The sequence below is a fragment of the Saccopteryx leptura genome, chromosome 6, assembly GCF_036850995.1.
Source record: "Saccopteryx leptura isolate mSacLep1 chromosome 6, mSacLep1_pri_phased_curated, whole genome shotgun sequence".
In the NCBI taxonomy this organism is placed as follows: domain Eukaryota; kingdom Metazoa; phylum Chordata; class Mammalia; order Chiroptera; family Emballonuridae; genus Saccopteryx; species Saccopteryx leptura.
In genome coordinates, this window is record NC_089508.1 from 5,172,899 (window position 1) to 5,197,420 (window position 24,522).

At 63.2% G+C, this 24,522-nt stretch overlaps 1 protein-coding gene across 4 annotated transcripts in view; it reads left to right on the forward strand.

Annotated features, from left to right (window-relative positions):
• Positions 1-24,522, forward strand: part of BEGAIN (brain enriched guanylate kinase associated) — a 49,878-nt gene that overhangs the window by 15,557 nt on the left and 9,799 nt on the right. The window contains exons 1-3 of one of the 4 annotated variants that reach the window (XM_066341402.1): positions 1,712-1,766; positions 2,278-2,306; positions 19,666-19,755. In XM_066341402.1, coding sequence (XP_066197499.1) covers positions 2,293-2,306; positions 19,666-19,755 — 104 coding nt within the window. In that variant the 5' untranslated portion in view covers positions 1,712-1,766; positions 2,278-2,292. Of the gene's footprint in view, positions 1-1,711; positions 1,767-2,277; positions 2,307-19,665; positions 19,756-24,522 lie in introns of those variants that run through there. The other 3 variants (XM_066341403.1, XM_066341405.1, XM_066341404.1) reach the window with 3 other exon arrangements.

Consider the following 24,522-nt stretch of genomic DNA (forward strand, 5'->3'; position numbering starts at 1 on the left):
TAGAAGAGCTGAAATACTTGATATAAATAATTAATGCTAGATTTTTTTTAAATTAAATTTTAATACATTCTTATTAATTTTAGACAAATTCTCTGGCAGGTCATTCACTGTGAGTGACTGAGGCAACTGGAGACACGAGGGATGTCCCCAGCCTCTGGGTAGGAAAGGTCTCTGAGGACCGGCGTCCAGGCCCAGACGGGCTCATCTCCCTGTGGGTCACTTTCCTCTCCTTTCCTCAAACTGACCACTGTCCTGCGCAGCAAAGGGACAGTACTGTGAACTGCGAGGGGTGGTGGGTGGAGGTGTCACTTCCTGCTATTCTGCGGAAGGTAGAGTCCCAGGTCCGGAATGGGGGTTTCGTTTCTCACCCCCTGGAGGAAGGGCTTACCTCCTTGGCTGTCCTCTCCCCACCCCAAGAGTTTTGGCCCAGAGCTAATGAATGAGTGAGGATCAGTCCCTCGGGGTGGATGAAGGAGTCCTGGGACTTGGGTTGGGTCTGAACCTGCTCGGGCTGACCCTGGGAACAGACGCTCCTCCCACCCTGCGTGCTGGCTAGGGGGAGGCCAGGCCTACGGGGCGTTGTGGGAGGGGGGGGCTGGCCCAGGAGAAGGGACAGGGCTCCTGCCGGGAACTCACAACCTGAAGGGACGCGGCAGGAAAAGCTACGCCACGGTGCCGTGGGCTCCAAGCATGCATTGTCCGTGTTTATTGAGCGCCTGCTGTATGCTGCGATCTAGTGCGCTGAGCACCGTGATGGGGACGTGGGAAAGGTGGGCCTGGGGTACGCTGAGGGGCTGGGGGAGACGCGGGCTGAGCTGCCCACTCGCGGTCTTGGAGGCGGAGGGCACGCAGAGGGGGTCCAGGCTCGCGATCTCAGACAACTTTCCGAGTGTCGGAGGTTGTGTCTGGCTGCCAATCGGGGCCCCTGGTGGGTGCTCTCGCTTTCTTCGGAAATTCCTTCCTCCACCCCAACCCCTCCGCAGCTCGCGGTGCCCACGGGCAGCAGAGCGCTTGGTCTGCTTCCCCCCTACCCATAACCACAGCGTCAGGTGAGGAAACTGAGGCTGGGGGAGCTCCGGGAAGGCCTGCCTGGGCACCTGGGGAGTTGGTGGCCAAGCCTGGCCGAGGCCCCCCGGCCGGGGCCTTCCAGCTCGGCGCTGACAGCGGGGCTGCGCCCTCGCCCGGCGGGGCGGTGGGGGAGGCGGTGTGGGGCCCGGGCCGGAGCGGAGCGCGCTCCCGGAGGACGCGACGCGAGGGGCCGGGATGGGCAGTCATCAGTCTTCCCAGGTGTGTCGGGTGGTCCCTGGGCTCAGCCCCCGGACCCCCTTTAATGCCAGTCCTGGCACAGAAAGACGGGGGAAAGCCCAGGAGCGGCCTCTCCCAAGTGATGGAGAGCCAGCCCCGCGCCCCTCGCACCGCGCAGGAAGTGCGATCCCGCCCGGGCCGCTCGCGGTCCCTGTGGTTCGCCGGCACCCTTAGGGTTAACGGCAACGGGTGGGTCCCCCCGCCCCGCGTGCGGAGGGGCTGCCCGGCTGCGCGGGGCTGGGCGGGGAGGGTCTCCAAGCCGCTCACTCGCGGGTCTGCGCAAGCCCGGCAGGGAGCCCCACGGGCGAGTCGGTCACGCAAGGGTTAATCCCTCGGGCTCGGGAGGGGCGGGCCAGGCCCGGAACCTCAGAATCTGAGGGCAGCGGGGTCTCTGCTTGAGGAGCGTGAGGTCCCGAAAGCCTTCCCTCTCGGATTCTGTGCGCGTCAGGTTCTGCAATCCGGTATGGCCCCCAATTCTCAGATGCAAACATTCTCCTACTGGGAGATTCTGAGATTCCGGGCTCGGCTTCCTCCGGGAGGGAGCGCGGGGCTGGAAGGGTTAACGGGCGGGGCAGGGGGGAGCGGCGGGGGCCGCTGCTGCGGAAGAGTTAACGGGACCGAGCCGGGTACCCCCTCTTTCTGGCAAGCTCGGGAGCGCCCCGGGGCCATTTCATCCGAGTCCCGGGGCCAGTCCCTTGGTCCCCCCGGGGGGCGTAACTACGTGCCCGGGAGCGCGGCAGCCCGGGAGGGCTCACCTGTTACTCGGCCGCTGCCCCGCGCACCCACTGGGTCCCAGAGACAGCGGTGGGGTGGTGGGCACTGGGGTCGCACGGGCCGGGCTTCCTACTGAGCTAGCCACGCGGGGGTGCCCCGCCGCCGAGCCCGCCTGTGCCCGCGGTGCCCGGCTCCGCCCGGCGCGGCCACGGAGCGCACGCCTCCTGCCTGCTGACCCTCTCGTTTGGTTTCTCGCAGGCCTCTGCCGCAGACATGGAGAAACTCAGGTGAGTGGAGCGTCTTCCGTGCCGCGGCTCGCGGGCCGGGTCGGGGTGGGGGCGCTGGCGGGCGGCGGGAGAGGGCTGTGCGGGAGCGCATCTCCCCGGCCGCCCGCGGCGCGGCTGCCCCGACCGGGGTGCTGTGCGTGGTGCGTGAGTGCGCGGCGAGGCACGGGGGGAGCCCCAGCGGGGCGCTCTGGGGCCGGACCCGGGCGCTGCGGCTGGGGTGGCGGTGCGCCACCGCTGTCCGGCCGGCCCGCGCGGTCCGCGCGCCCTGCCCCGGACTCTCCATGGTCTCCCGGGACCATCCGGGCTTCCGCTCCCGCTGTCATACACGGGTCTTCTGCGCCGGCTGGTCCCCCGGCCCCGGCAAACAGTTGCCTGGTTCTGAGCTTTTAAGTTTACGCCCCGTGAAGGCGGGGGTGAGGGATGGAGCCCTAGCGGCTGGCCGAGGCAGTCCGGTCTTGGAGCCATTTTGGGGGAATCCCGCGACGGCGTCTGGGTAGTGTCCCCGCCACCTCCCTCCGGGTGCTAAACTTTGAGCCCTTGTGTACGTCCCTGGTCCCTCCGCGGCCCTCCGTGGCAGGCTGGGGATCAGCCGTTTGAATATTCACGACTTCCTCCGAGACTTCCCTTGGCCACCCTGACCCCCACTGTGGGAACACCCCTCCTGTGTTTTCCTTCCGGAGTCTGAGCCGAGGCGTTGTGTGGGCAGCTGGCCCAGCGCTGGCCGCTGGGTTTCAGCACCATCCACCCGACCGGTTGGGTCTTTCCCCCTCCTCCCCGCCCCCGCCCCGGGCCAGAACCGACATCCATGGAGGGGACTCTAGGTAGCAGGTGCTCCCAATTCCCAAGGGGCAGGGACCCAGCAGAGCCCACGCTTGTTCCAGTGCAGGTTCCTGGGTCCGCGGGAGAGGGGCCAGGGTCTCTCAGGTGATTCTCAGTGCTGGGGACTCCTGGGGACAGGTGGGCTCCATGGAGGCCCCAGACTGAGCACCAGAGCAGGGCCATCTCCTGGCCACTGAGGTGGACTGCAGCCCTCCCTTGCGGGTGCCTCAGGGCCAGGGCCCATTTATCCGGGGCTGCAAGGGGGGGGGGCCAGTCTGTGAGATCGAAGGTGCTCAGACCCAAAACCTGCTGATACCTGCCAGCCAGGCCTGTCCTGTCATGGTCAAGGTCCAGGGAGCTGGTGGGGCCCGGAGCACAGTAGCCCCAGCTCTGGCCAATCAGACGAGCTCAGGCCTGAACTCAGGTCTCTGACACCAGGCCAGGGGCCACCCAGGGGCCCCACACTGGCTCTCATCTCACCAGTACCGCCACCAGGATTCAGTTGCCTGTGGGGGAGGGAACAGCTGGGACCTGAGCAAAAGGTAGCATTCATGGGGTACTCCGAGGCCAGTTGTGGGGGGGGGGGGGGCTCTGTGCCTCTCTTTCTCTTATCTTCTCTCTCTGTCCAGCCAAGGCTCCAGAGCGCCCATCCTTGTGCTCTGGGTCATGGGGACAGAGACGTAGCCCAGCCTGGTTGGGGACACAGGTGGGCAGGTAAGCCAGGTGAGCAGAGCTGCTGCCTGGGCTGCCGAGGGCACCGGGCAGGTCTTTGCTGGGCGGGCTGGGTGCTCCCCTGGGCGGAGTCCTGAGGCTTGGCAGAGGCCTGGGCCTGTGCGCCAGGGTTCATTGGGCTACATGGCCTTTCAGCCAAGGCAGAACTCTGGAGCCGGCCGGACCCCGCAGAGCCTCCCAGGATTGGGACAGGTCCTGGCTTCTCCCTCTTACCCCATTCGTGTTTCCAGAGCTGCTTCAAGGGCCTCTCCAGCCATCCCTTCCCCGCCAGTGTGGGCTGCCCCCTGCAGGGTTCTGTCCTCGTTTCGTGCCCGGGGTCCAGAACCAAGAGGCCCAGAGGGATGCGGGGCAGCTGGTCAGCACGGCCTCCCACGAGGAAGGCTTCAGGGTTTGGGGTCCCGCAGGCCCAGGGTTGGGCCAATTCCTGACCCTCTCTGGGCCTCAGTTTCCCTACCTGTAAAGTAGGTGCCCTAACCACTCCCGCCATGCAGGATTGTGGAGAGGACGGCATGGGCGATTCATCCAACATCGTCCACCTGGATCCTGGCCGATAGCAGGGGGCCCAGGCCCAGGGTCTCTGTGGAGCATTGAGACCACAGGACTACGGGTTCCCTGGGCAGAAGATGCATTTGTGGTCTAAGAGAAGGGGTCCTGGAGGGTCCTTTGCCTGCCTGGGTCCTGCGCCTGCCTGGGTCCTGCCTCCTGCCCCCAGAGTGTGGTTTCTGCACGTATCAGCCAGGCCTGGAATCAGAGTTGAGAGGATGGGCACTTGTCTCACCTACCCACCCCCAGCCCGGCTGGTGGAGGGTCCAGAAAATACTTTCTGAATGAGCAGAAGGACTATGCCATTGTGACCCTCAGCAACTCCCTTTGTGACCAGGTATACAGCTGGGCTCTCGGGGCCCAGCCCCTCAACCCAGGTCCCGGGCTGCCACCCCGACCCCATACCACAGCCTCCTCCTGAGTCCCAAACAAGCTGTCTCTCTGCCTTTGTGTCTGCTGTCCCCTCTGCCCAGAACGCCCTTCCACCTGCCTTCTTGTCCATATGACAAACTTTGTCCTCCCTGTCTTTTCTCTGGGGTTTTTGTGACCCCCTGCCCCTCACCCCAGGCGGACTCATTCTCTCTCTGTGGACCATGTTCTGCTTTGACTGCTGAGAAGCAGCAAGACCCAGGCCAGTCCTTCAGAGCAGGGACACGGTCCCATCCACAGATCCTCCCAGGAACCCCAGGTTGGGGACACTGGCCTGGTGAATAAAGGTGGGCTTCGTGGAAGCAAGGACACTTGAATCCAGGATTGAAGGAATAACAGGAGTTTGCCAGGATAGACAGGAAGCGCCTTCCAAGAGGTGCAAAGTCCCAGGGGCCTAAAGGAGCAGGATGTGTTCAGGGCGACAGGTGAGGGGGGGGAGTGGAGTTTCCTGGGGCTCCCCTGGCACCTGGAGTGTCCTCTGCCCACCTCAATGTGAGCAGAGTTGGCTCTGTCCCCTCAATTTCTCTAGCCCCAGCGCCTGGCCAGGGCTGGCACACAGTAGGGCTCCCCCAGATCTGGCCACCTTGTGTGACCCCTTCCTCTCTCGCTCACTCAGCTGTCCTGCCCCTGACTGCTTGAAAAACTCTCCCAGTGACACTCCAATATTGGCAGATATGAGTAAGTCCCAGCCGCTCGGATCTCTGTGCACAGAGCCAGCTGCGCCTCTAATCCCCAAGTTAATCCTCTCCTCTGCCTTCCTCCGCACATGGTCCCCCTGCCCGCACCCCCCGCCGCGGCCACTTTGTCTGCTTTGTGCCTTTGGGCGAGCTCCTTCCCCCGTGTCAGCTTCAGTCCCCTCCTCTGTCATACAGGAAACCGGGTCAGTCACCCCACATGGCGCCTGGGACACAGAAGGTGCCCAGGAGACCCAGAGCTATTCCCGGCACGCGTTCACCGCTGCCCCCAAAATAGAACTTTTCAAAGTTGCAAACTGTGATAAGCATACAGAAAAAGTCATCAAGATCGGTGGCCTTTAAGACGACCACTTGGTGACCACCGCCCAGGTTAGGTCGACTGCTACTGGCCCCGCCGTGCCTCCAAAGACCCCGCCCCCATCGCAGGCGCCTCCAGCTCCCCTGAACTCTCCAGGACCCTGACTTCTGTGAGAAGCAGTCCTGTCGTCTGCAGGGTCTGACCACCTAGGAGAGCGTACCTGACCGCCCTCACTTCACTTGCCTGGGCTAGCCCCTCACCTACACGGGGTCTTTCAGCCACGGCGTTTGGGATGGCTCTTTCTTCACCAAAACATCGTGTTTGCCAGAGCCGTTCTCGGTGGCGCACAGAGCTACCCATTCATGGCAGGCTGTCTTGGGGAACAGCCTGTGTGAGTGAAGCTACTTCAGTCTGTTTACTCACTGATGGACGTCTGGGAGCTTCCAGCCCAGACCACTGAGAATATAGCTCCCTTTCTGGGTGACCTGGGAAACAACAGGCTGCATTTCTGGGGGTGTACCTCAGAGCAGAACTGCAAGGGCCCAGGGCACACTGGTGAGCAGCTTTCGAAGATAAGGCCACACCCTCCTGGGTGCTCTTGGCTGTCACCTTCCCAGCAGGACTTGGGAATTTCTGCATCTCCACAGCCTCCCAGCATCTGGCACTGTCAGGTGGGCACGGTGCTCTTTCTGGGAGCGGCACAAAATGCGCTTCCCTCGATTGCTGCCCGCGCGTTTCCTCTCCCTGTGGGGTCTGCGTGCAGTTTTCCCACCGAGCTGTCCTGTGGGTCTGTGGGAGTTCTCCAGATAGTCCTTGTCAGTGACACGGGAGGCAATTGCACCTCCTGCTGTTCTGCTTGCTTCTCACTTCTTCAACGGTCCTCTGATAAACAAGTTATTTTTAATTCTGTTGAATGTTTCAGGCTTTTGCTTTCTGATTAAAGCTTTTTGTGTCTTGTTCAAGAAACTTCTGATGACATGAAATTATTGACATTGATTTTTTGTGTATGGTTTGAGGCTCAGTGCTTTTTTTTTTTTTTTTTTTTTGCACATGGACATCAAGTCCCTGCCCATACTCTTTCATTTATTCCTGTGACTAATATTTGCTACTGTGGCCCTGCCCGTGCCAGATGCTTTTCTCCATGCTAGAGCTACTGTGGGGAAACACCAGACATGTCCTAGAGATACAGTGAGCAGGTCATCTTACAGATTTTAAATCACACTGACCTCGTGTCCCATGACTCTCCCTTCTAGCTATCAGGACTCCTTGCTATTCCTCAAATACATCCAACAGGCTCCTGCCCCAGGGCCTTTGCACGTACCATTCCCTTCTGCCAGAAAGTTCCCACATATCCATATAACTTCTGCCTCCCTTCTTCCACATCTTTCTCAGTGTCATGGGGAGGAGGAGGGCCTCGCCTGACCTTTCACTCCATTTGCAATTTTAACCCCTTCCTCACCGTCTCCATTCCTGCTTTGATTTTCCCTGATCCCCAATGGACTCGTGATTTATTTATTTATTTATTGTCTTGATTTTCTGTCTGTCCCCAGCACAGCAGCCCACTGGTGATCCCCGATGCTTAGAACTGGCACATAGTAGATGCTCAGTAAATGCTTTTGAAGGAGACTGAACTGAGGTGAATGGTGAGGAAGAAAGGAGGTGGGGACAGCTTTTCCCCACTCCTCAGGATGCCTGAGAGGGGACTGCCCACTCTGCCCCACAAAGGTGGGAGTGCTGGGGCGCATTGTGTCCCCTCCCCCCTCCATTGACCCTCTGGAAGTAGTGAGATTTCTTTTTTCTTTTTTTTTTTTTTTTGGTTTTTGTGGGGAGTTTTTTATGTTTTGTTTTTTATTTTAGAAAAGAGAGAGAGATAAAAAGAAGGGGGTCGGGGAGAAGATGGAAGCATCAACTCGCTTCTATGTGCCTGGGCCAAGCAAGCCTGGGATTTCAAACCGGCGACCTCAGCATCCCAGGTCGATGCTTTATCCACTGCGCCACCACAGGTCAGGTGGTTCTGGTTTTCTTTAATCAGCCACTGAGAGTCCCTGAGAGCTGTGAAAGCCTCCGGTGGAAGGATTTGGCCTCAACTCTCCACCTTTTATCTCCTCCACTCTATCCCCAGCAGACCCAGTCCCTCCCTAAACGTGGTCCCCTTCGAGGCTCTCTGCCCCACTCATAAACTTGATCTTCATGGAAGAAGGTTGATGGACTAATTCTTACTAAGGTATAAATGACTGCCTCACTTTGATATCTCCCTTTGGGAGCCAGGGCATTACAAAGGGACCCTCTACGTGGACTGTTCTCTCTTGCCTCCTTTCGCCCTGCTCTTCAAAGTCTCCTGTTCCCACAGCCCATCTGAGCCCCCACTGTTTTTACAAAGTCTCTCTGAGGAAGTATATAATAAAGAAGGCAGAGTCACCTGGGTTCGAATCCCATTTCTGACACTTCCCGGCAGTGTGGCCTTGAGCAAGTTTCTGAACCTCTCTGACCCTCGGTTGCTTCATCTGTAAAATGGGGGTGATAATAATAATCTCATCTACCTTATAAAGTGTCATGAGGATGACATGGTTAATGTGGAACTTGGCAGATGGTTAATGGTGTCTGGGCTAGTTCCGGCTGTTAACTGCCTGCCACTCCTTCAGATGGCTTCATTTTGCTCAGTCTCTGTTTCACCGACCATTGGAGGGGGGACATTATCCCCACTGTGAAGGAGAGGACCCAGTGAGCTGGGGCAGGGGGTGTGACCAGCAGCCCTGGATGGAGTTAGGATGGTGAGAGAGTTTCAGAGCGGGAGGCAGGGGGTCAGCTCTACCCAACCCCACGTTGCTGGTCCCGGTGGTGGCTGGTCCCGGCGGTGGCTGGGTGCTGAGCAAGGATGTGCTGTGTGCCCGTTCCTACGAGTTCAGGCCTAGAAACAACAGACCCCCAAGCAGCCCGATCGCCACCTCTGCCCTCCACTCTGCGCTGGGCACTATGCCCAGCCGCTCCTGCACATTCTCACTTTACATCTACAAGAAGCTGAGAGCTGCTTCATGTCCCCCATCCCGAGGGGCCACCAAGGCACAGGTGTCAGGGGCAGCAGGGAGCTCTCTGTCATGATGGAGCTGCCGCCACCTGAGACAGGGAACGTGGAGGTTGGGCAGGTGTGGGGTCACAAGGCGCTTGTTGGGTGAAGGCAGCAGAAGCTGGGAGCAGGTGTCCTGGGCTCCTCAACCCTCGTGGCCGGCAGCATGGGGGTGCTGTGCTGGGGCAGGGTTGGCACCTCTGCGCCCTGTGTCTTGGCAGGAAGGGTCAAGGCCGGGGCTGGGAGACTTGGTGCCATTTGGAGTGGTTGCCTTGGAGAGGGAAGCCATCTTGGGGAGGGTCCTAATCTGGGCCCCTGTGCTCACTTGCCAGGGACCCTTGATAAAGGCCCTGACCCTCCAGGCCACGGTTCCTTCCCCTGGGTAATGGGCGGCACCCCACCAGCCTTCAGGGAGGACAGCCTCTCTGGGTGACCGAATGGGGTTGACCTCAGGGAAGCTTGCAGAGGAGGTCACCCTTGGGGCTTTGATCACAGATGGGGAAACTGAGGCCCAGAAAGGCAGACACCTGCCATTATAGCTCTGGTCCTTTCCTTCCAGACTCAGTTTCACCCGTGGGACTGGCTCCCGTGGGTGTAGGAGATGCGGGGCAGGTGGGGGGCTGAGGGCGGGGTGGGACCAGCTGGAGACCAATGGCGTCCCGGGGAGGCCGTAGGGCGTGGAGGGAGCGCAGGCTTGGGCCGGCCGCCCCACGCCCTGCAGTCCGCCCAGTGTCACCAATGAGCCTCCTGCAGTCCTGAGTACCTTCACGATCCCCAGAATTCTGGAAAACAGGCCCTCCCGCCGATCCAATTACTGTGTGCCATGTCTGTTTGCAGTGGTGAGCCGGCTGGTGGGGCGGTCAAATTAGTGCAGCCAGCATGGGTTCCTCGGTGGGCAGTAACGACCCTGATCACCAAAGGGTTGATGGCGGCCCCTTCTCACCTGGGCTCCAGGGCGGGGGCGGCAGGTGCTGGGAGGTCCATGTGGGAGCCCTGCAGGCCACTCCTCAGGCTGTGGGGCTGGTGCCACAGCCACTCCATACACCGGTGCTCCCGCGGACACCCCTGAGCTCTGGGGGTAGAGGGCAGGGGCGGGGGCAGGGTCCGGGGCTAGATGTGCAGAGTCCCCCCCTGCCCCCCCCCCAGTCAAGAGGGGAAGACGAACAGGAGAGTGATGACCGTCATTGCCCAGCTGGGTGCTAGGAAACAGGGACTGGGCCGGGCTCCCAAGGAGCCCCACGCAGCCAGGGGGCGGAGGGCTTCCTGGGCCCTCTGCGCGGCTCCCCTCACCTCTCCTACTGCAGCCTCCTTACGGCTTCCCATCCCGGCTCATTCACCAGAGGGACAGTCCCAACCCCGAGCCTGCTGCGGTCCTTCTGCGGACGCCCCTGGGCACCTGAAAGGGCAGGCGAGACCTGTGACCCATGCTCAGGGCCGGGCATTCAGGGCCCTCTGCCCCTCTTCCCAGGCCTGGGCTCTGGCCACACTTCTCTCCAGAGGGACCCTGGCTCCAGCCGGGACGGTCTCACCTCCAGGCCTTTCCCCAATCTGCATCTCCTGCTCAGACGACCAGTGACAGCCTTGCCCTTCGTGGCAGGCTGATGGCCTCGTGGGGTCCCCTCTGCCTCCCCGCTCGTGCTGCTGGATGCATGCAGGACACCCAGTGAAATTTAGAGTCCACGTGAACAGCTGGACATGTGTTTAGTATAAGTATATCCCATGCAACGTGTGGGACTGACTCACACCAAACACTTGCACGTTGATCTGAAATTCAAGTTTCACCCCCATGTGATCATTTCAGGGAGTTCAGTTGTTGTAAGAAGCAACTTCTTTGGGTCTGGCCGGAGAGACAGAACCGAACCCTACAGCCCCAGACCCAGAGGCCGGCCACTGTGGAGGGGACTGTGGGGCGGAGGCCAGTGGCCTGCAGCCTGCGGGCCTGGAGTGGGTACTCTCCCACGCTGAGCCTCAGGGTGCTCGTATGTGAAGGGTGTTCATGCGTGTGGCTTTTCAGCAAATGCTTATTTGGCTCTCCTGCCTGCCAGGCTCAGGGAAGGCTTCACCCAGAACGTGGCACTTAGACGTGGAATGAGGAAGCAGAGGAGCGGCCGTGGGGGACGCTGGGGATGGAACCCAGGCGCAGGGACCCCCAGGTGCGAAGGCTCCAAGGCAGAAAGCGCTTGGTGCAACTGGAGGTTGGAGGGATGGGGGAGGTTGAAGGTCTGGTCCCGTAGGCAATGCGGAGGCCCCTGTCCGTGGGGTGTGACATGTCCCGGTGGACTCAGGGGCAGGTTTTGAGCTGAGGGAGGGATGAGTCGGCCCTGACTTGCAACAGGATTTCTCTGGGCAAGAGTGGATGAAGGCAGGAGGTATGGGGCAATTAGAATGGGCAGTGGTCCCATGAGGGCCGTCGGGCCCAGGGTGGCCGTGACACGGGAGGACATGGAGGCTGTCCTTTGTGTCTGTGCTGCCGAGGGGAGCACAGGAGGCTGGGTTCCGGAGGCTGAGCCCGGAGGGGCGGCAGCTGGCGGCAGGGGGCACAGTCACGTGGCCGCAGGGGGTCTGTGCTGCCGGTCGAAGTCCAGGTGGACCCAGAGGCGAGGCCGCGACGACGGGCACACCTGCAGCCCGGGGAGATGTAAATCCAGGCGTCCTCAGCAGAGTGAGGCTACTTGTGGCTGGGGCTGTCGTGGGCTGAGAGTCCCCGGGGAAGGGGCGGGGTTGGAGGCCTGATCCCGGGGGCCCAGCTGGGCCAGGAGAAGCTCAGGGAGGTGAGGAGCGTCCACAGGTGAGGCTGACAAGGACACCAGGGGAGGAGGTGTCTGTGGAAGGGACGAGAGGCAGGTGAGCTCTGGTCCCGGCAGGACGGCAGGAGGCAGACACGGCCGCAGGGCAAGGAGCAGGGGGGCACCCAGAGGGTCCAGAGGGCGTTCTTCTCAATGTGGGAAGTGGAGCTGCATGTTCCTGTGCCGGGGAAGGTTCCGGAAGGGAGGGAGAGCTCACTGGTTGGGATGGAGGGAAGCCCGTGGGCTGGGGCCGGCCCGGCGGCTTGTCTGTGGAAACAGGCGGGCGGGTGGCGGGCAGATGCTGGTAGGTGGGTGGACCTGGAGGCGGCCTCTGTGGAGGTTCCCTCTGTGTGGCTTCCTGGAGGAGGAGGCGGGCCCTCAGCTGGGATCCCTCTGTGTGGCTTCCTGGAAGAGGAGGCGGGCCCTCAGCTGGGATCCCTCTGTGTGGCTTCCTGGAGGAGGAGGCGGGCCCTCAGCTGGGATCCCTCTGTGTGGCTTCCTGGAGGAGGAGGCGGGCCCTCAGCTGGGATCCCTCTGTGTGGCTTCCGTGGAGGAGGAGGCGGGCCCTCAGCTGGGATCCCTCTGTGTGGCTTCCTGGAGGAGGAGGCGGGCCCTCAGCTGGGATCCCTCTGTGTGGCTTCCTGGAGGAGGAGGCGGGCCCTCAGCGGGCATCCCTCTGTGTGGCTTCCTGGAAGAGGAGGCGGGCCCTCAGCTGGGATCCCTCTGAGTGGCTTCCTGGAGGAGGAGGCGGGCCCTCAGCTGGGATCCCTCTGAGTGGCTTCCATGGAGGAGGAGGCGGGCCCTCAGCTGGGATCCCTCTGTGTGGCTTCCTGGAGGAGGAGGCGGGCCCTCAGCGGGGATCCCTCTGTGTGGCTTCCTGGAGGAGGAGGCGGGCCCTCAGCTGGGATCCCTCTGTGTGGCTTCCTGGAAGAGGAGGCGGGCCCTCAGCTGGGATCCCTCTGAGTGGCTTCCTGGAGGAGGAGGCGGGCCCTCAGCTGGGATCCCTCTGAGTGGCTTCCTGGAGGAGGAGGCGGGCCCTCAGCTGGGATCCCTCTGTGTGGCTTCCTGGAAGAGGAGGCGGGCCCTCAGCTGGGATCCCTCTGAGTGGCTTCCTGGAAGAGGAGGCGGGCCCTCAGCTGGGATCCCTCTGAGTGGCTTCCTGGAGGAGGAGGCGGGCCCTCAGCTGGGATCCCTCTGAGTGGCTTCCATGGAGGAGGAGGCGGGCCCTCAGCTGGGATCCCTCTGTGTGGCTTCCTGGAGGAGGAGGCGGGCCCTCAGCGGGGATCCCTCTGTGTGGCTTCCTGGAGGAGGAGGCGGGCCCTCAGCTGGGATCCCTCTGTGTGGCTTCCTGGAAGAGGAGGCGGGCCCTCAGCTGGGATCCCTCTGTGTGGCTTCCTGGAGGAGGAGGCGGGCCCTCAGCTGGGATCCCTCTGTGTGGCTTCCTGGAGGAGGAGGCGGGCCCCCAGCTGGAATCCCTCTGTGTGGCTTCCTGGAAGAGGAGGCAGGCCCCCAGCTGGGATCCCTCTGTGTGGCTTCCTGGAAGAGGAAGCGGGCCCTCAGCGGGGATCCCTCTGTGTGGCTTCCTGGAGGAGGAGGCGGGCCCTCAGCTGGGATCCCTCTGTGTGGCTTCCTGGAGGAGGAGGCGGGCCCTCAGCGGGGATCCCTCTGTGTGGCTTCCTGGAGGAGGAGGCGGGCCCTCAGCTGGGATCCCTCTGTGTGGCTTCCTGGAGGAGGAGGCGGGCCCTCAGCTGGGATCCCTCTGTGTGGCTTCCTGGAGGAGGAGGCGGGCCCTCAGCTGGGATCCCTCTGTGTGGCTTCCTGGAGGAGGAGGCGGGCCCTCAGCTGGGATCCCTCTGTGTGGCTTCCTGGAGGAGGAGGCGGGCCCTCAGCGGGGATCCCTCTGAGTGGCTCCTGTGGAGGAGGAGGCGGGCCCTCAGCGGGGATCCCTCTGTGTGGCTTCCTGGAGGAGGAGGCAGGCCCTCAGCTGGGATCCCTCTGAGTGGCTTCCTGGAGGAGGAGGCGGGCCCTCAGCTGGGATCCCTCTGAGTGGCTTCCTGGAGGAGGAGGCGGGCCCTCAGCTGGGATCCCTCTGTGTGGCTTCCTGGAAGAGGAGGCGGGCCCTCAGCTGGGATCCCTCTGAGTGGCTTCCTGGAAGAGGAGGCGGGCCCTCAGCTGGGATCCCTCTGTGTGGCTTCCTGGAAGAGGAGGCGGGCCCTCAGCTGGGATCCCTCTGAGTGGCTTCCTGGAGGAGGAGGCGGGCCCTCAGCTGGGATCCCTCTGTGTGGCTTCCTGGAGGAGGAGGCGGGCCCTCAGCTGGGATCCCTCTGTGTGGCTTCCTGGAGGAGGAGGCGGGCCCTCAGCTGGGATCCCTCTGAGTGGCTTCCTGGAGGAGGAGGCGGGCCCTCAGCGGGGAGCGGGCCGGGTGGGGGGGCGGCCTTGGGAGGCTGAGCGGGGATGGGAGGGCACTCTGCACGTGGTGAGGGGGGAACAGAGCGGAGTGAGGGTCCCAGGTGGGCCTGTCATCTGTGTCACGTGACCTCCTGCCCTCTCTGCGGGTGCTGGCACCAAGTCCACGGAGCGGTGGCCCGAGCCACAGAGGGTTCTGGCCCCGGGCATTGGAGAGAAGGGGCAGGGGACTTGAAGGAGCGACTTAGTGACAGGGTGTCCATGACGAGAAGGCGGGCAGGGCTCTGAGGGGTGAGGGGGCATCGGAGGGAGTGAGCGGGAAAGAGTGGGTGTCCGAAGTGGGGTGGCTGGTGGGCCCAGCGCTGATGGAGACAGTGGGCAGCCGGGTGCCCGGGGCGGGGCTGGGGCCTCCTCCGTGTCACGCCCCTTCACTGTTTTGCTGGGTGTTGGCTGTGCACTTCGATGTGCCAGGCTCAGAGCTGGGCCACGCGTTCCCTGCCCCCGACAGTCCCCTCTTCCCGCCCTGGGCTCAGGCGGCCAAGGTGCCATCTGTCCATCTTATCTTCACAGGCCCTTGTGGCTTGAAGGGGTCGACAGAGCCCCACACTGCGGGGTCTGGAGGCCTGGGTTTGGCCTGCCCTGACTCACATGTGGCCACCCTGAGCCCAGATTCCTTGTCTGCAGTCGGGTCTGACGAAGACCAGTGTGAGCACCAGTGGGCCGTGAGCTGCTGAAAGTGGGCATCGAGGGACACATGGGGCCCATGGCCCGCTGTCCTCAGCGGCTCTGCTCCCACACACCCTTTCTTACACCCCCAGAGCTCTGCTGTTTATCTCTGTTCCTCTCTGGGAGCCGGCATCCCCAGGCCTGCTCCTGACGGCCTTTCCTGACTGGGGCTGCCCGGAGGCCACGGGCACTCTAGAACATGACCACTGGGCCCTGCCATGTGCTCCGCCCTTCCCCACGTGCTAAGTCCCTGAGGAGGAAGAGCAGACACAGTCCCTGTACCCAAAGAGCACCATCTGCATTGTAAGGCTGGGACAGGGATGGCAAGGAGGTCTCCTGACCCAGCGGAAGATCAGGGAAGGCTTCCTGTAGGAGGTGAATAGAATGACCCAAAGAGCAGGGAAGGGGATGTGCTGAGCAGGAGGGGCAGCATATGCAAAGGCCCAGGGGTGTTCTGTCCACCTGCCCAGGTTGTCCTGCTTTGCCCCGACCCTGGGCACCGCTGGGTCAGCCCACCTACTGAGGGCTCACCAGGCCACAGTGCCACCAGCTGCCAGCACGTGGTTCTTCTGCCTTGGCAGAGAGGGGGGGCCGCGGGTGCAGGGCTGCGGCCGCCTGATAAGATGAGGCGAGATGAAGCGTTTCCTGCGCCGCCTCCAGGCTCCTGTCTCTGGGCAGGAAGGAGCGGCCAAGCGGCCAAGTCACCCAGGGCCACAGGGAGGGGAGGGGTGGTTCCACCGGGCGGCCTTGGTTAGGCAGAGCCTGGGCAGATGTCCAGTGTGAGTCTATGCATTCCTGGTGGGCCACTCAGGCTTGAGTGGGTGACCCCTCCTGGCTGTGGGCCCCCACGTCAGCACTGTGACAGACCCCCCCCCCCCCGCCCCACACACATGCTCACACGCACACACGACCTTCTACAGGGCTTTGCCCAGCAGCCCGGTGGCCATGGTGCTGGTGTCTGAGCCCTCGCTTCTGTGCACGTAGTGTTGCCGGTGTCTGCTGCAGAGGTCAGCCAGGGGTGTCCAGGGTCTGGCCGGGTGAGTCAGAGCCGCAGAGCAGGGCCGGCCAGGCACCCAGCACTGTTTTCCTCCAGGGAGAAGCTTAGGGGCCCAACAGGAAGCAGGATGGGCTTTCCTGTGGGACCACAGGCCCCAGCTGCCCTTGACCCTCTGCGGGTCACTTCACCTTTCGGGCTCCTGCCTCTGCCTCCTGCCTCCATCAGGCTGGCGGTGGTCAGCCTCACAGGGAGATGATGGCTGTGCCTTGTCTGGTCACTTGGTGCTGGAGACGGCTCGATGAGAAGTATATAGCAGTGTGGTTTGCACTGAGACCTGTCGTCTCAGCATGCCGGGAAGAAGAGTTGACCCACACTGAACCCCAGTCAGGCCGTGCAACTTCCTTGATCGCCATGAACCTGTTTCCTTGTCTGTAAAATGGGCGGCCTCAGACCAGATGAACAGGTCTGTGCGTGTGCCTGGGGCGGGGTGGGTCCTTGGAAGGCACTGGGGCGAGGGGCGGCCCTTCACACCCACCTGCCCCTTGGGAAAGGTCCAGACTGGCTCCCAGTGAGACTCAGAGGATGGAATCAGCAAGGCACTGGTCAGGGTCGAGGGGAATAGAGGATTCTCTGGAGACAGTCAGGACTGTGGGGGCAGGTGCAGGTCTCTCGGAGGGGAGGGGCGCAGAGTCCCTACAGAGACGGTCTTCCTTCTGAGGCAGGCCCGGCTCACAGAGCCCACAGAGAGATGCGGAATGGTCCCCATGTAGGGCGGGGGCAGAGATGATTGGTCCTGCCAGGAGGAAGGCCAGTCCCTACCCCACCCTGCCCAGGTAATGAGACGGTGGTGGGGCGCAGCCTGGCCCCAGAGGCAGGGACTGAGGGAGGAGGAGGGGTAGGCCTATAAAGAGACAGGAGAGTATGTCCGGCTGAGGGACTGGCAAGGACTAAGGTCCTGAGGTGGGAAGGGAGGGGCCCGTGTGAATGAGGCACGCCGGCACAGGGCAAGCTGGGGGTCGTCGTGGGGCCCAGGGGACTGGGGTTTGGGGTGAGACCTCACGGGGGATTCTGACCAGAAGCAGGGAATGGTCTTGCTGGACTTAGTGACATCTGGCGGCTGGGGGTCCTTTGGAGTGGGACCTGCCCGTCGCTCAGTGGCAAGCAGGATAGGAACTCAGCCCCTGTACCTCTCACGGATGAGGAGCAGTAGTCGATCCCACCCCAGGCAGGCTGGGTGGGGGGCATCCAGGTCCCCCACTGGGCCTTGGGTGGGGAGGAGTTAACCTGGAGTTGGAAGAAGTGAGTGCCACCCTGGCAGAGGGGACGCGGGGACAAAGTCACTAAGATGCGGAGCTGCCTGCAGCATGTGAAGAATTACAAGCAATTTGGCATTGCTGGAGCATGACTGGGGCCAGCGCCTGAGAGCGGGGAGGCGGCAAGGCGGGCCATGCCCATGGGGCGTGCCACAGGGACACGGGCCCTTGCCTGACTGTGGGACAGCTTGTGGCACCTGGATGCCGGGCCGTGACTCCTCCAGCCCCACCGGGGCCCCTCCAGTTGCCCCCCACTCGGCCCCGCCCCAGCTCCATAGCCCACCAGGGTGAACCTCTGCCCTCAGTAACCTTGTCGACAGCAAAGAGCAGGGGAGGATTTCCTCCGTCCCCTCCCCAGAGTTCTGGTGTCCTTTCTCCCCTGTGCCCAGCATGGCGCCATAGGCATCGGGGACAGGGAAAGCAGACAGCCCAGGCCAGGGCCCCGGGTGGCCACAAGTGGTGGAGGGGCAGCAGGAGGCAGTCTGGGACTGAAGGGGAAAGAGAGGGAGGAACCAAGAAAGGCTTTCTGGAAGAGGTGGCATTTGAGCTGAGCCTCACAAAAAACGAATAGATCTGGGGACTCAGAGTAAGAAGGCAAGGGCATTCCAGGTGGAGGGAACAGCATGGATAAGGGTCTGGATGATGAGTGTGGGCGTGGCCACCTTTGGAGGGACACAGAAAGGAAGAGAGTGGTTGTCCCTTTCAGAAAGTAGAGTTGGAAGGGGACCTGACTGGCTTGAAAGCACAGCATCATGTCCTTCTGCCTTCAGGCAGGTGTTTGGGGGTCAGGGAGTGGCCTGTGGTTCCTGGGCTAGGTCAGAGGGCAGCCACAGTGGCCACACCCATCTGCACCTGTCCAGTGGGGTGATGGAGTCACTCCTCCCAGGCTGCGGGGAGGGAGACGTGCCTGGCACGGGCTGAGTGTCCACTCCCCTCCCCCACCTCCAAAGACCCACAGCCAGTCCCGTAGCCCCTCGAGGCTAGGCTCCCCAGTCCCTGAGCCAGCCACTCCCTGGGGGAGGAGTCAGACATGTGCTAACATCCTGAACCCCAGGGTCCAAGCACGTCCGACCCATAGGGCCGGGCGGCAGCTGCTCCCACGTGAGGACAGCTACATCCATGAAGGGGCCCAGGGTCACTGCGACCCCCATGACTCAGCACAGATCAGTCTTGGGGACCCGGGCCAACCCTCTGCTCATCTTCTGACAGCAAGAACAAGAAGGTAGCCTGGCATGCCCATCTGGGGATGACCCTCAGACTGGTCATCGTCCCTTGAATCAAAGCTCCGTCTTGCCGGCTCCCCCGAGGGCCACCCCCGGCCCTGCTGGGGACCCGATGGGAGGCAGTCACCTCTCTCTCCTGCTGTCCTGTGGACGGTGGCCTCTTCTGCATGGGCCCTGTGAGCAGGGAGGCCCATTTTACAGACAAGGACAGTGGGGCTCACAGCCCAGGCCGAGTGGCCCTGCTATGCCCCTCAGCCTGTCAAATCCATGCTTAGGATCTTTCTCTATTTTTGGATCAAAATTTCATCCTTAGTAAACTTTTTTCTTTGATTTTTTTCTTTTTTTTAGCCTCACTGCAAGAATTAGGACAAAACCAGAAAAATATAAAAGAAAAAGTTTAGATTACGCAGAATGCCACCGCCCAGGCATAACAACGTAACATGTCTTCCCTTTCCCTTGTTTCCTGTGGCTGTTTGTAGGCAGTAGCCTTTCTAAAGGGGGGGTCATACCACTCTTTCTCTTAACACGTGTGCGCCGTGTCCCTAAGCATCCTGGAAGCTTCTTCTTTTCTGAGGGGGCCAGCAGGGCTGCTGAGTCCCTGGAGAGACCACAGGAAGGGGTGCCCAGTGGGCGCACCAAGGTGCTGGTGTTCGTCCGGCAGCCCCCAGGAAGGTGGCTCTGTGCCAGGGCCGGGCAGGCCCAGGACCCTTCTCACCTCCACCCACACTGCTTCCACCCCACCCGCCACCCTGCCCCCACCAGCCACAGGCAGGCTGGGGGGAGAAGGGGTCCCGAGGAGGGTGAGGTGGGCCTGCCCTGGACCCCGAACAGCGGCCAGGTCCCACGGCCTCCGGACCCCTCCTGCGACTTTCCATATACACTGCCTCCCCGCAGAGCTCGGGGCTGGGATCACACTTCCCTCCATTCTCCCGGCCTCCTCGGCTCTCCGACCAATGGGGTCGTGCACACAAGGGTCAGTAGCCAAAGGTGATCCCAGAGCTGGGGAGCCTGCCCCCCACAATGACCCTCTGAGGCTGCAAGGGTGGCTGCAGGCCTTGGGAGGGACAGGATACCGGACAGGTGACCCTGCCACTGGTGGGACTCAGTGCCATCAATGAGCTCAGACTCTGAGGACTGACCAGCCAGGGGGGCAGGTGCACAGGCTGGGAGCCCCCGCCCTGGCTCCCCCACCCCGCCCCAGCCAGCTTGCACCAGAGTCCTCGTGCTGGGCGGTGCGGACTCCCCATCCAGCTGCGGCGTGTGCCCGTGGCGGGCCTGGCGCGGCCCCCGGGCCCCGATCTGAGCAGCTCTGTCCTCTTCGCCCACAGGCTGCGCAGCCCCTGGGTGCCCTCCTGCCTTGGGCAGCCCCGCGTCCTGCAGGGCCGACTGGCCAGGTCGTCGCCCTCCCTCTGGGACAGGTAACCTGCCTGTTGTGTCCTCGGCCCCTGGGTGTCTCCGCGTCCCTTGTGTGCATTCCAAGACGGATGGGGAGGCCCACCGAGGGAAGGGTGACAGACACCAGCACACCCGCACTGCTCCTTCGATGCCATCCCATCTCAAAGAGGCCCTCACGCCCACTGCTCACGCCCCTCACAGCCCCGAGGGCTCTGTCCCCAGGCTCCATCCTCCTGGGGACCCAGGCAGCCGGGATTCCTCCAGGCCTGGGAGGCAGGAAAGCACTCTGGGCTTCCCGTGGGCAAGGAGAGAACGGAGGGGCACCCGCCCACCCCCACACACCCTGTCGGGTCCGCTTCGGGCCCTGCTCTAACTCCCCCGGACTCGGGTGAACTGAGGTGACCTCACAGGCTGCAGTCTGAGCAGGGCTCTTCCACTCCCCCACCCGGAAGGTTGACATCGGCCGGACCTCCACAGCCTCCCGTGCGTCTAGGGCTCCGTTTCCAGGTCCCGGAGACCAGAACCGGCCCCCACCCAGGGGGCAGCAGAGCTGCTGAGCTCAAGGCTGTGCGAGCCCCACAGTCCCACACGGGGCCTGCCTCTGGGGTCATCGCTCTGTGGCCCCGATGGCCCAGGGCGGTGCAGGGACCACAGTGACCACCCTGCTCCCGAGTGTAGGTGCCCTCTGTGTGGGTGCGTGCTCCCCCATTTTACAGATATGGAGACAGGCTGAGGCCAGGCAGAGCTCGGATTAGTGCCCTGGGAGGGAAGGTCCATTCCTGGGCCAGACCAAGGCGGGGGACATGTCCAAAGCTTCTGAGAAGCTGGACCCCAGGACTTGGTGATGGCTGTGAGGGGCAAGGAACAAGGAGGGGTCACCCTGACCTTCCATGGTCTGACTGGGGACTGAGGGTAGCGTGCCCTTCCTGGAACAGAGAGTGGTCAGCGTTAGACTCCCGGGGTATGAGGCGGCTGTGGGCTGTCTGGGCGGAGAGGCCAGGAGGCACCTGGACCCGGGGGAGCGGAGCTCAGACAGAGGCCCGGGCTGGAGACGGGGTTGGGGGGGGGGGCGCTCCATGTGACGCTGGGCATGGGAAGATTCGGCCTGAAACATGCAGGCAGGAGCAGGAGTGCCAACCAGGGCCCTGAGGACCAGCCTGGGCCAGGTCAAGAGGGCTGTAGACGAGACAGCTGGGCAGCGCAGATGGGACCATGTGGTGGGGTCCTGGGGCGGGCCTGAGAGTTTGCTGTGACAGAGTCCTGGGCGCCTGGGACAGGGTGGGGTCAGGGGCTGGCCAGGGTGCAGCTTGGGGTGGCTGGGTGTCAGGGCTCAGGGAGGGAGGGGACAGCATCTGTGGGTTGGTGGGACAGAGCCATCTAGTACGTCTGGAAAGCCATCCAGAGGCCCAGGGTTAACTGAGGCTCAGGAAGGAGGGCTCCATGAAGCTGGTTGCCTCGTGAGAGGAGGTCTCAGCCCAGGGTCCCGCAGGCAGTCCTGGCTCTGCCCAGAACCCAGCTCACAGCTCTGCCGTATTTATCGCTTGCACTTGCCTTGTTGACGAGCCTGCTCCCTTTTCATCCTGTCTCCCCTGAGACTGCAGGCTCCGTGGGGCGGGAACCACATTTGTCTGATCACGGCTGTGAGGTGCTGGGAACAAGACGGGGCCCGCGGGAGAAGGAAAGAGGGTGACAGTGGGTGCGTTGTAGATGGTGTGGCTGGGGCACATCAGGAGTGGGCAGTGTGGGAGGTGCCAGGGACGCATCAGGAGTGGGGAGTGTGGGTGATGACTGGGACCCATCGGGAGTGGGCAGTGTGGGTGATGGCAGGGACGCATCGGGAGTGGGCAGTGTGGGTGATGGCAGGGACGCATCAGGAGTGGGCAGTGTGGGTGATGGCAGGGACGCATCAGGAGTGGGCAGTGTGGGTGATGGCTGGGACCCATCAGGAGTGGGCAGTGTGGGAGGTGCCAGGGACCCATCAGGAGTAGGCAGTGTGGGTGATGGCAGGGACCCATCAGGAGTGGGCAGTGTGGGTGATGGCAGGGACCCATCAGGAGTGGGCAGTGTGGGTGATGGCAGGGACCCATCGGGAGTGGGCAGTGTGGGAGGTGCCAGGGACCCATCGGGAGTGGGCAGTGTGGGTGATGGCAGGGACCCATCAGGAGTGGGCAGTGTGGGAGGTGCCAGGGACCCATCGGGAGTGGGCAGTGTGGGAGGTGCCAGGGACGCATCGGGAGTGGGCAGTGTGGGTGATGGCAGGGACGCATCGGGAGTGGGCAGTGTGGGTGATGGCAGGGACCCATCAGGAGTGGGCAGTGTGGGAGGTGCCAGGGACCCATCGGGAGTGGGCAGTGTGGGAGGTGCCAGGGACGGATCGGGAGTGGGCAGTGTGGGTGATGGCAGGGACGCATCGGGAGTGGGCAGTGTGGGTGATGGCAGGGACGCATCGGGAGTGGGCAGTGTGGGAGGTGCCAGGGACGCATCGGGAGTGGGGAGTGTGGCTGATGGCAGGGACGCATCGGGAGTGGGCAGTGTGGGTGATGGCTGGGACCCATCGGGAGTGGGCAGTGTGGGTGATGGCAGGGACGCATCGGGAGTGGGCAGTGTGGGAGGTGCCAGGGACCCATCGGGAGTGGGCAGTGTGGGTGATGGCAGGGACCCATCGGGAGTGGGCAGTGTGGGAGGTGCCAGGGACGCATCGGGAGTAGGCAGTGTGGGTGATGGCAGGGACCCATCGGGAGTGGGCAGTGTGGGTGATGGCAGGGACCCATCGGGAGTGGGCAGTGTGGGTGATGGCAGGGACCCATCGGGAGTGGGCAGTGTGGGAGGTGCCAGGGACCCATCGGGAGTGGGCAGTGTGGGTGATGGCAGGGACCCATCGGGAGTGGGCAGTGTGGGAGGTGCCAGGGACCCATCGGGAGTGGGCAGTGTGGGTGATGGCAGGGACGCATCGGGAGTGGGCAGTGTGGGTGATGGCAGGGACCCATCGGGAGTGGGCAGTGTGGGAGGTGCCAGGGACGCATCGGGAGTGGGCAGTGTGGGTGATGGCAGGGACCCATCGGGAGTGGGCAGTGTGGGTGATGGCAGGGACCCATCGGGAGTGGGCAGTGTGGGAGGTGCCAGGGACCCATCGGGAGTGGGCAGTGTGGGAGGTGCCAGGGACGCATCGGGAGTGGGCAGTGTGGGTGATGGCAGGGACCCATCGGGAGTGGGCAGTGTGGGTGATGGCAGGGACGCATCGGGAGTGGGCAGTGTGGGAGGTGCCAGGGACGCATCGGGAGTGGGGAGCGTGGGTGATGGCAGGGACGCATCGGGAGTGGGCAGCGTGGGTGATGGCTGGGACCCATCGGGAGTGGGCAGCGTGGGTGATGGCTGGGACCCATCGGGAGTGGGCAGCGTGGGTGAGGGCTGGGACCCATCGGGAGTGGGCAGCGTGGGTGATGACTGGGACCCATCGGGAGTGGGCAGCGTGGGTGATGGCAGGGACCCATCGGGAGTGGGCAGCGTGGGTGATGGCAGGGACCCATCGGGAGTGGGCAGCGTGGGAGGTGCCAGGGACGCATCGGGAGTGGGCAGCGTGGGAGGTGCCAGGGACGCATCGGGAGTGGGCAGTGTGGGAGGTGCCAGGGACCCATCGGGAGTGGGCAGTGTGGGTGATGGCTGGGACCCATCGGGAGTGGGCAGTGTGGGTGATGGCTGGGACCCATCGGGAGTGGGCAGTGTGGGAGGTGCCAGGGACGCATCGGGAGTGGGCAGTGTGGGTGAGGACTGGGACCCATCGGGAGTGGGCAGTGTGGGTGATGCCAGGGACCCATCGGGAGTGGGCAGTGTGGGTGATGGCTGGGACCCATCGGGAGTGGGCAGTGTGGGTGATGGCAGGGACCCATCGGGAGTGGGCAGTGTGGGTGATGCCAGGGACGCATCGGGAGTGGGCAGTGTGGTTGATGGCAGGGACCCATCGGGAGTGGGCAGTGTGGGTGATGGCAGGGACCCATCGGGAGTGGGCAGTGTGGGTGATGCCAGGGACCCATCGGGAGTGGGCAGTGTGGGTGATGCCAGGGACCCATCGGGAGTGGGCAGTGTGGGTGATGCCAGGGACCCATCGGGAGTGGGCAGTGTGGGTGATGCCAGGGACCCATCGGGAGTGGGCAGTGTGGGTGATGACTGGGACCCATCGGGAGTGGGCAGTGTGGGTGATGCCAGGGACCCATCGGGAGTGGGCAGTGTGGGTGATGGCAGGGACCCATCGGGAGTGGGCAGTGTGGGTGATGGCAGGGACCCATCGGGAGTGGGCAGTGTGGGTGATGGCTGGGACCCATCGGGAGTGGGCAGTGTGGGTGATGGCAGGGACGCATCGGGAGTGGGCAGTGTGGGAGGTGCCAGGGACGCATCGGGAGTGGGCAGTGTGGGTGATGGCAGGGACCCATCGGGAGTGGGCAGTGTGGGTGATGGCAGGGACCCATCGGGAGTGGGCAGTGTGGGTGATGGCAGGGACCCATCGGGAGTGGGCAGTGTGGGTGATGGCAGGGACCCATCGGGAGTGGGCAGTGTGGGAGGTGCCAGGGACCCATCGGGAGTGGGCAGTGTGGGTGATGACTGGGACCCATCGGGAGTGGGCAGTGTGGGTGATGGCAGGGACCCATCGGGAGTGGGCAGTGTGGGTGATGGCAGGGACCCATCGGGAGTGGGCAGTGTGGGTGATGGCAGGGACCCATCGGGAGTGGGCAGTGTGGGTGATGGCAGGGACCCATCGGGAGTGGGCAGTGTGGGTGATGGCAGGGACCCATCGG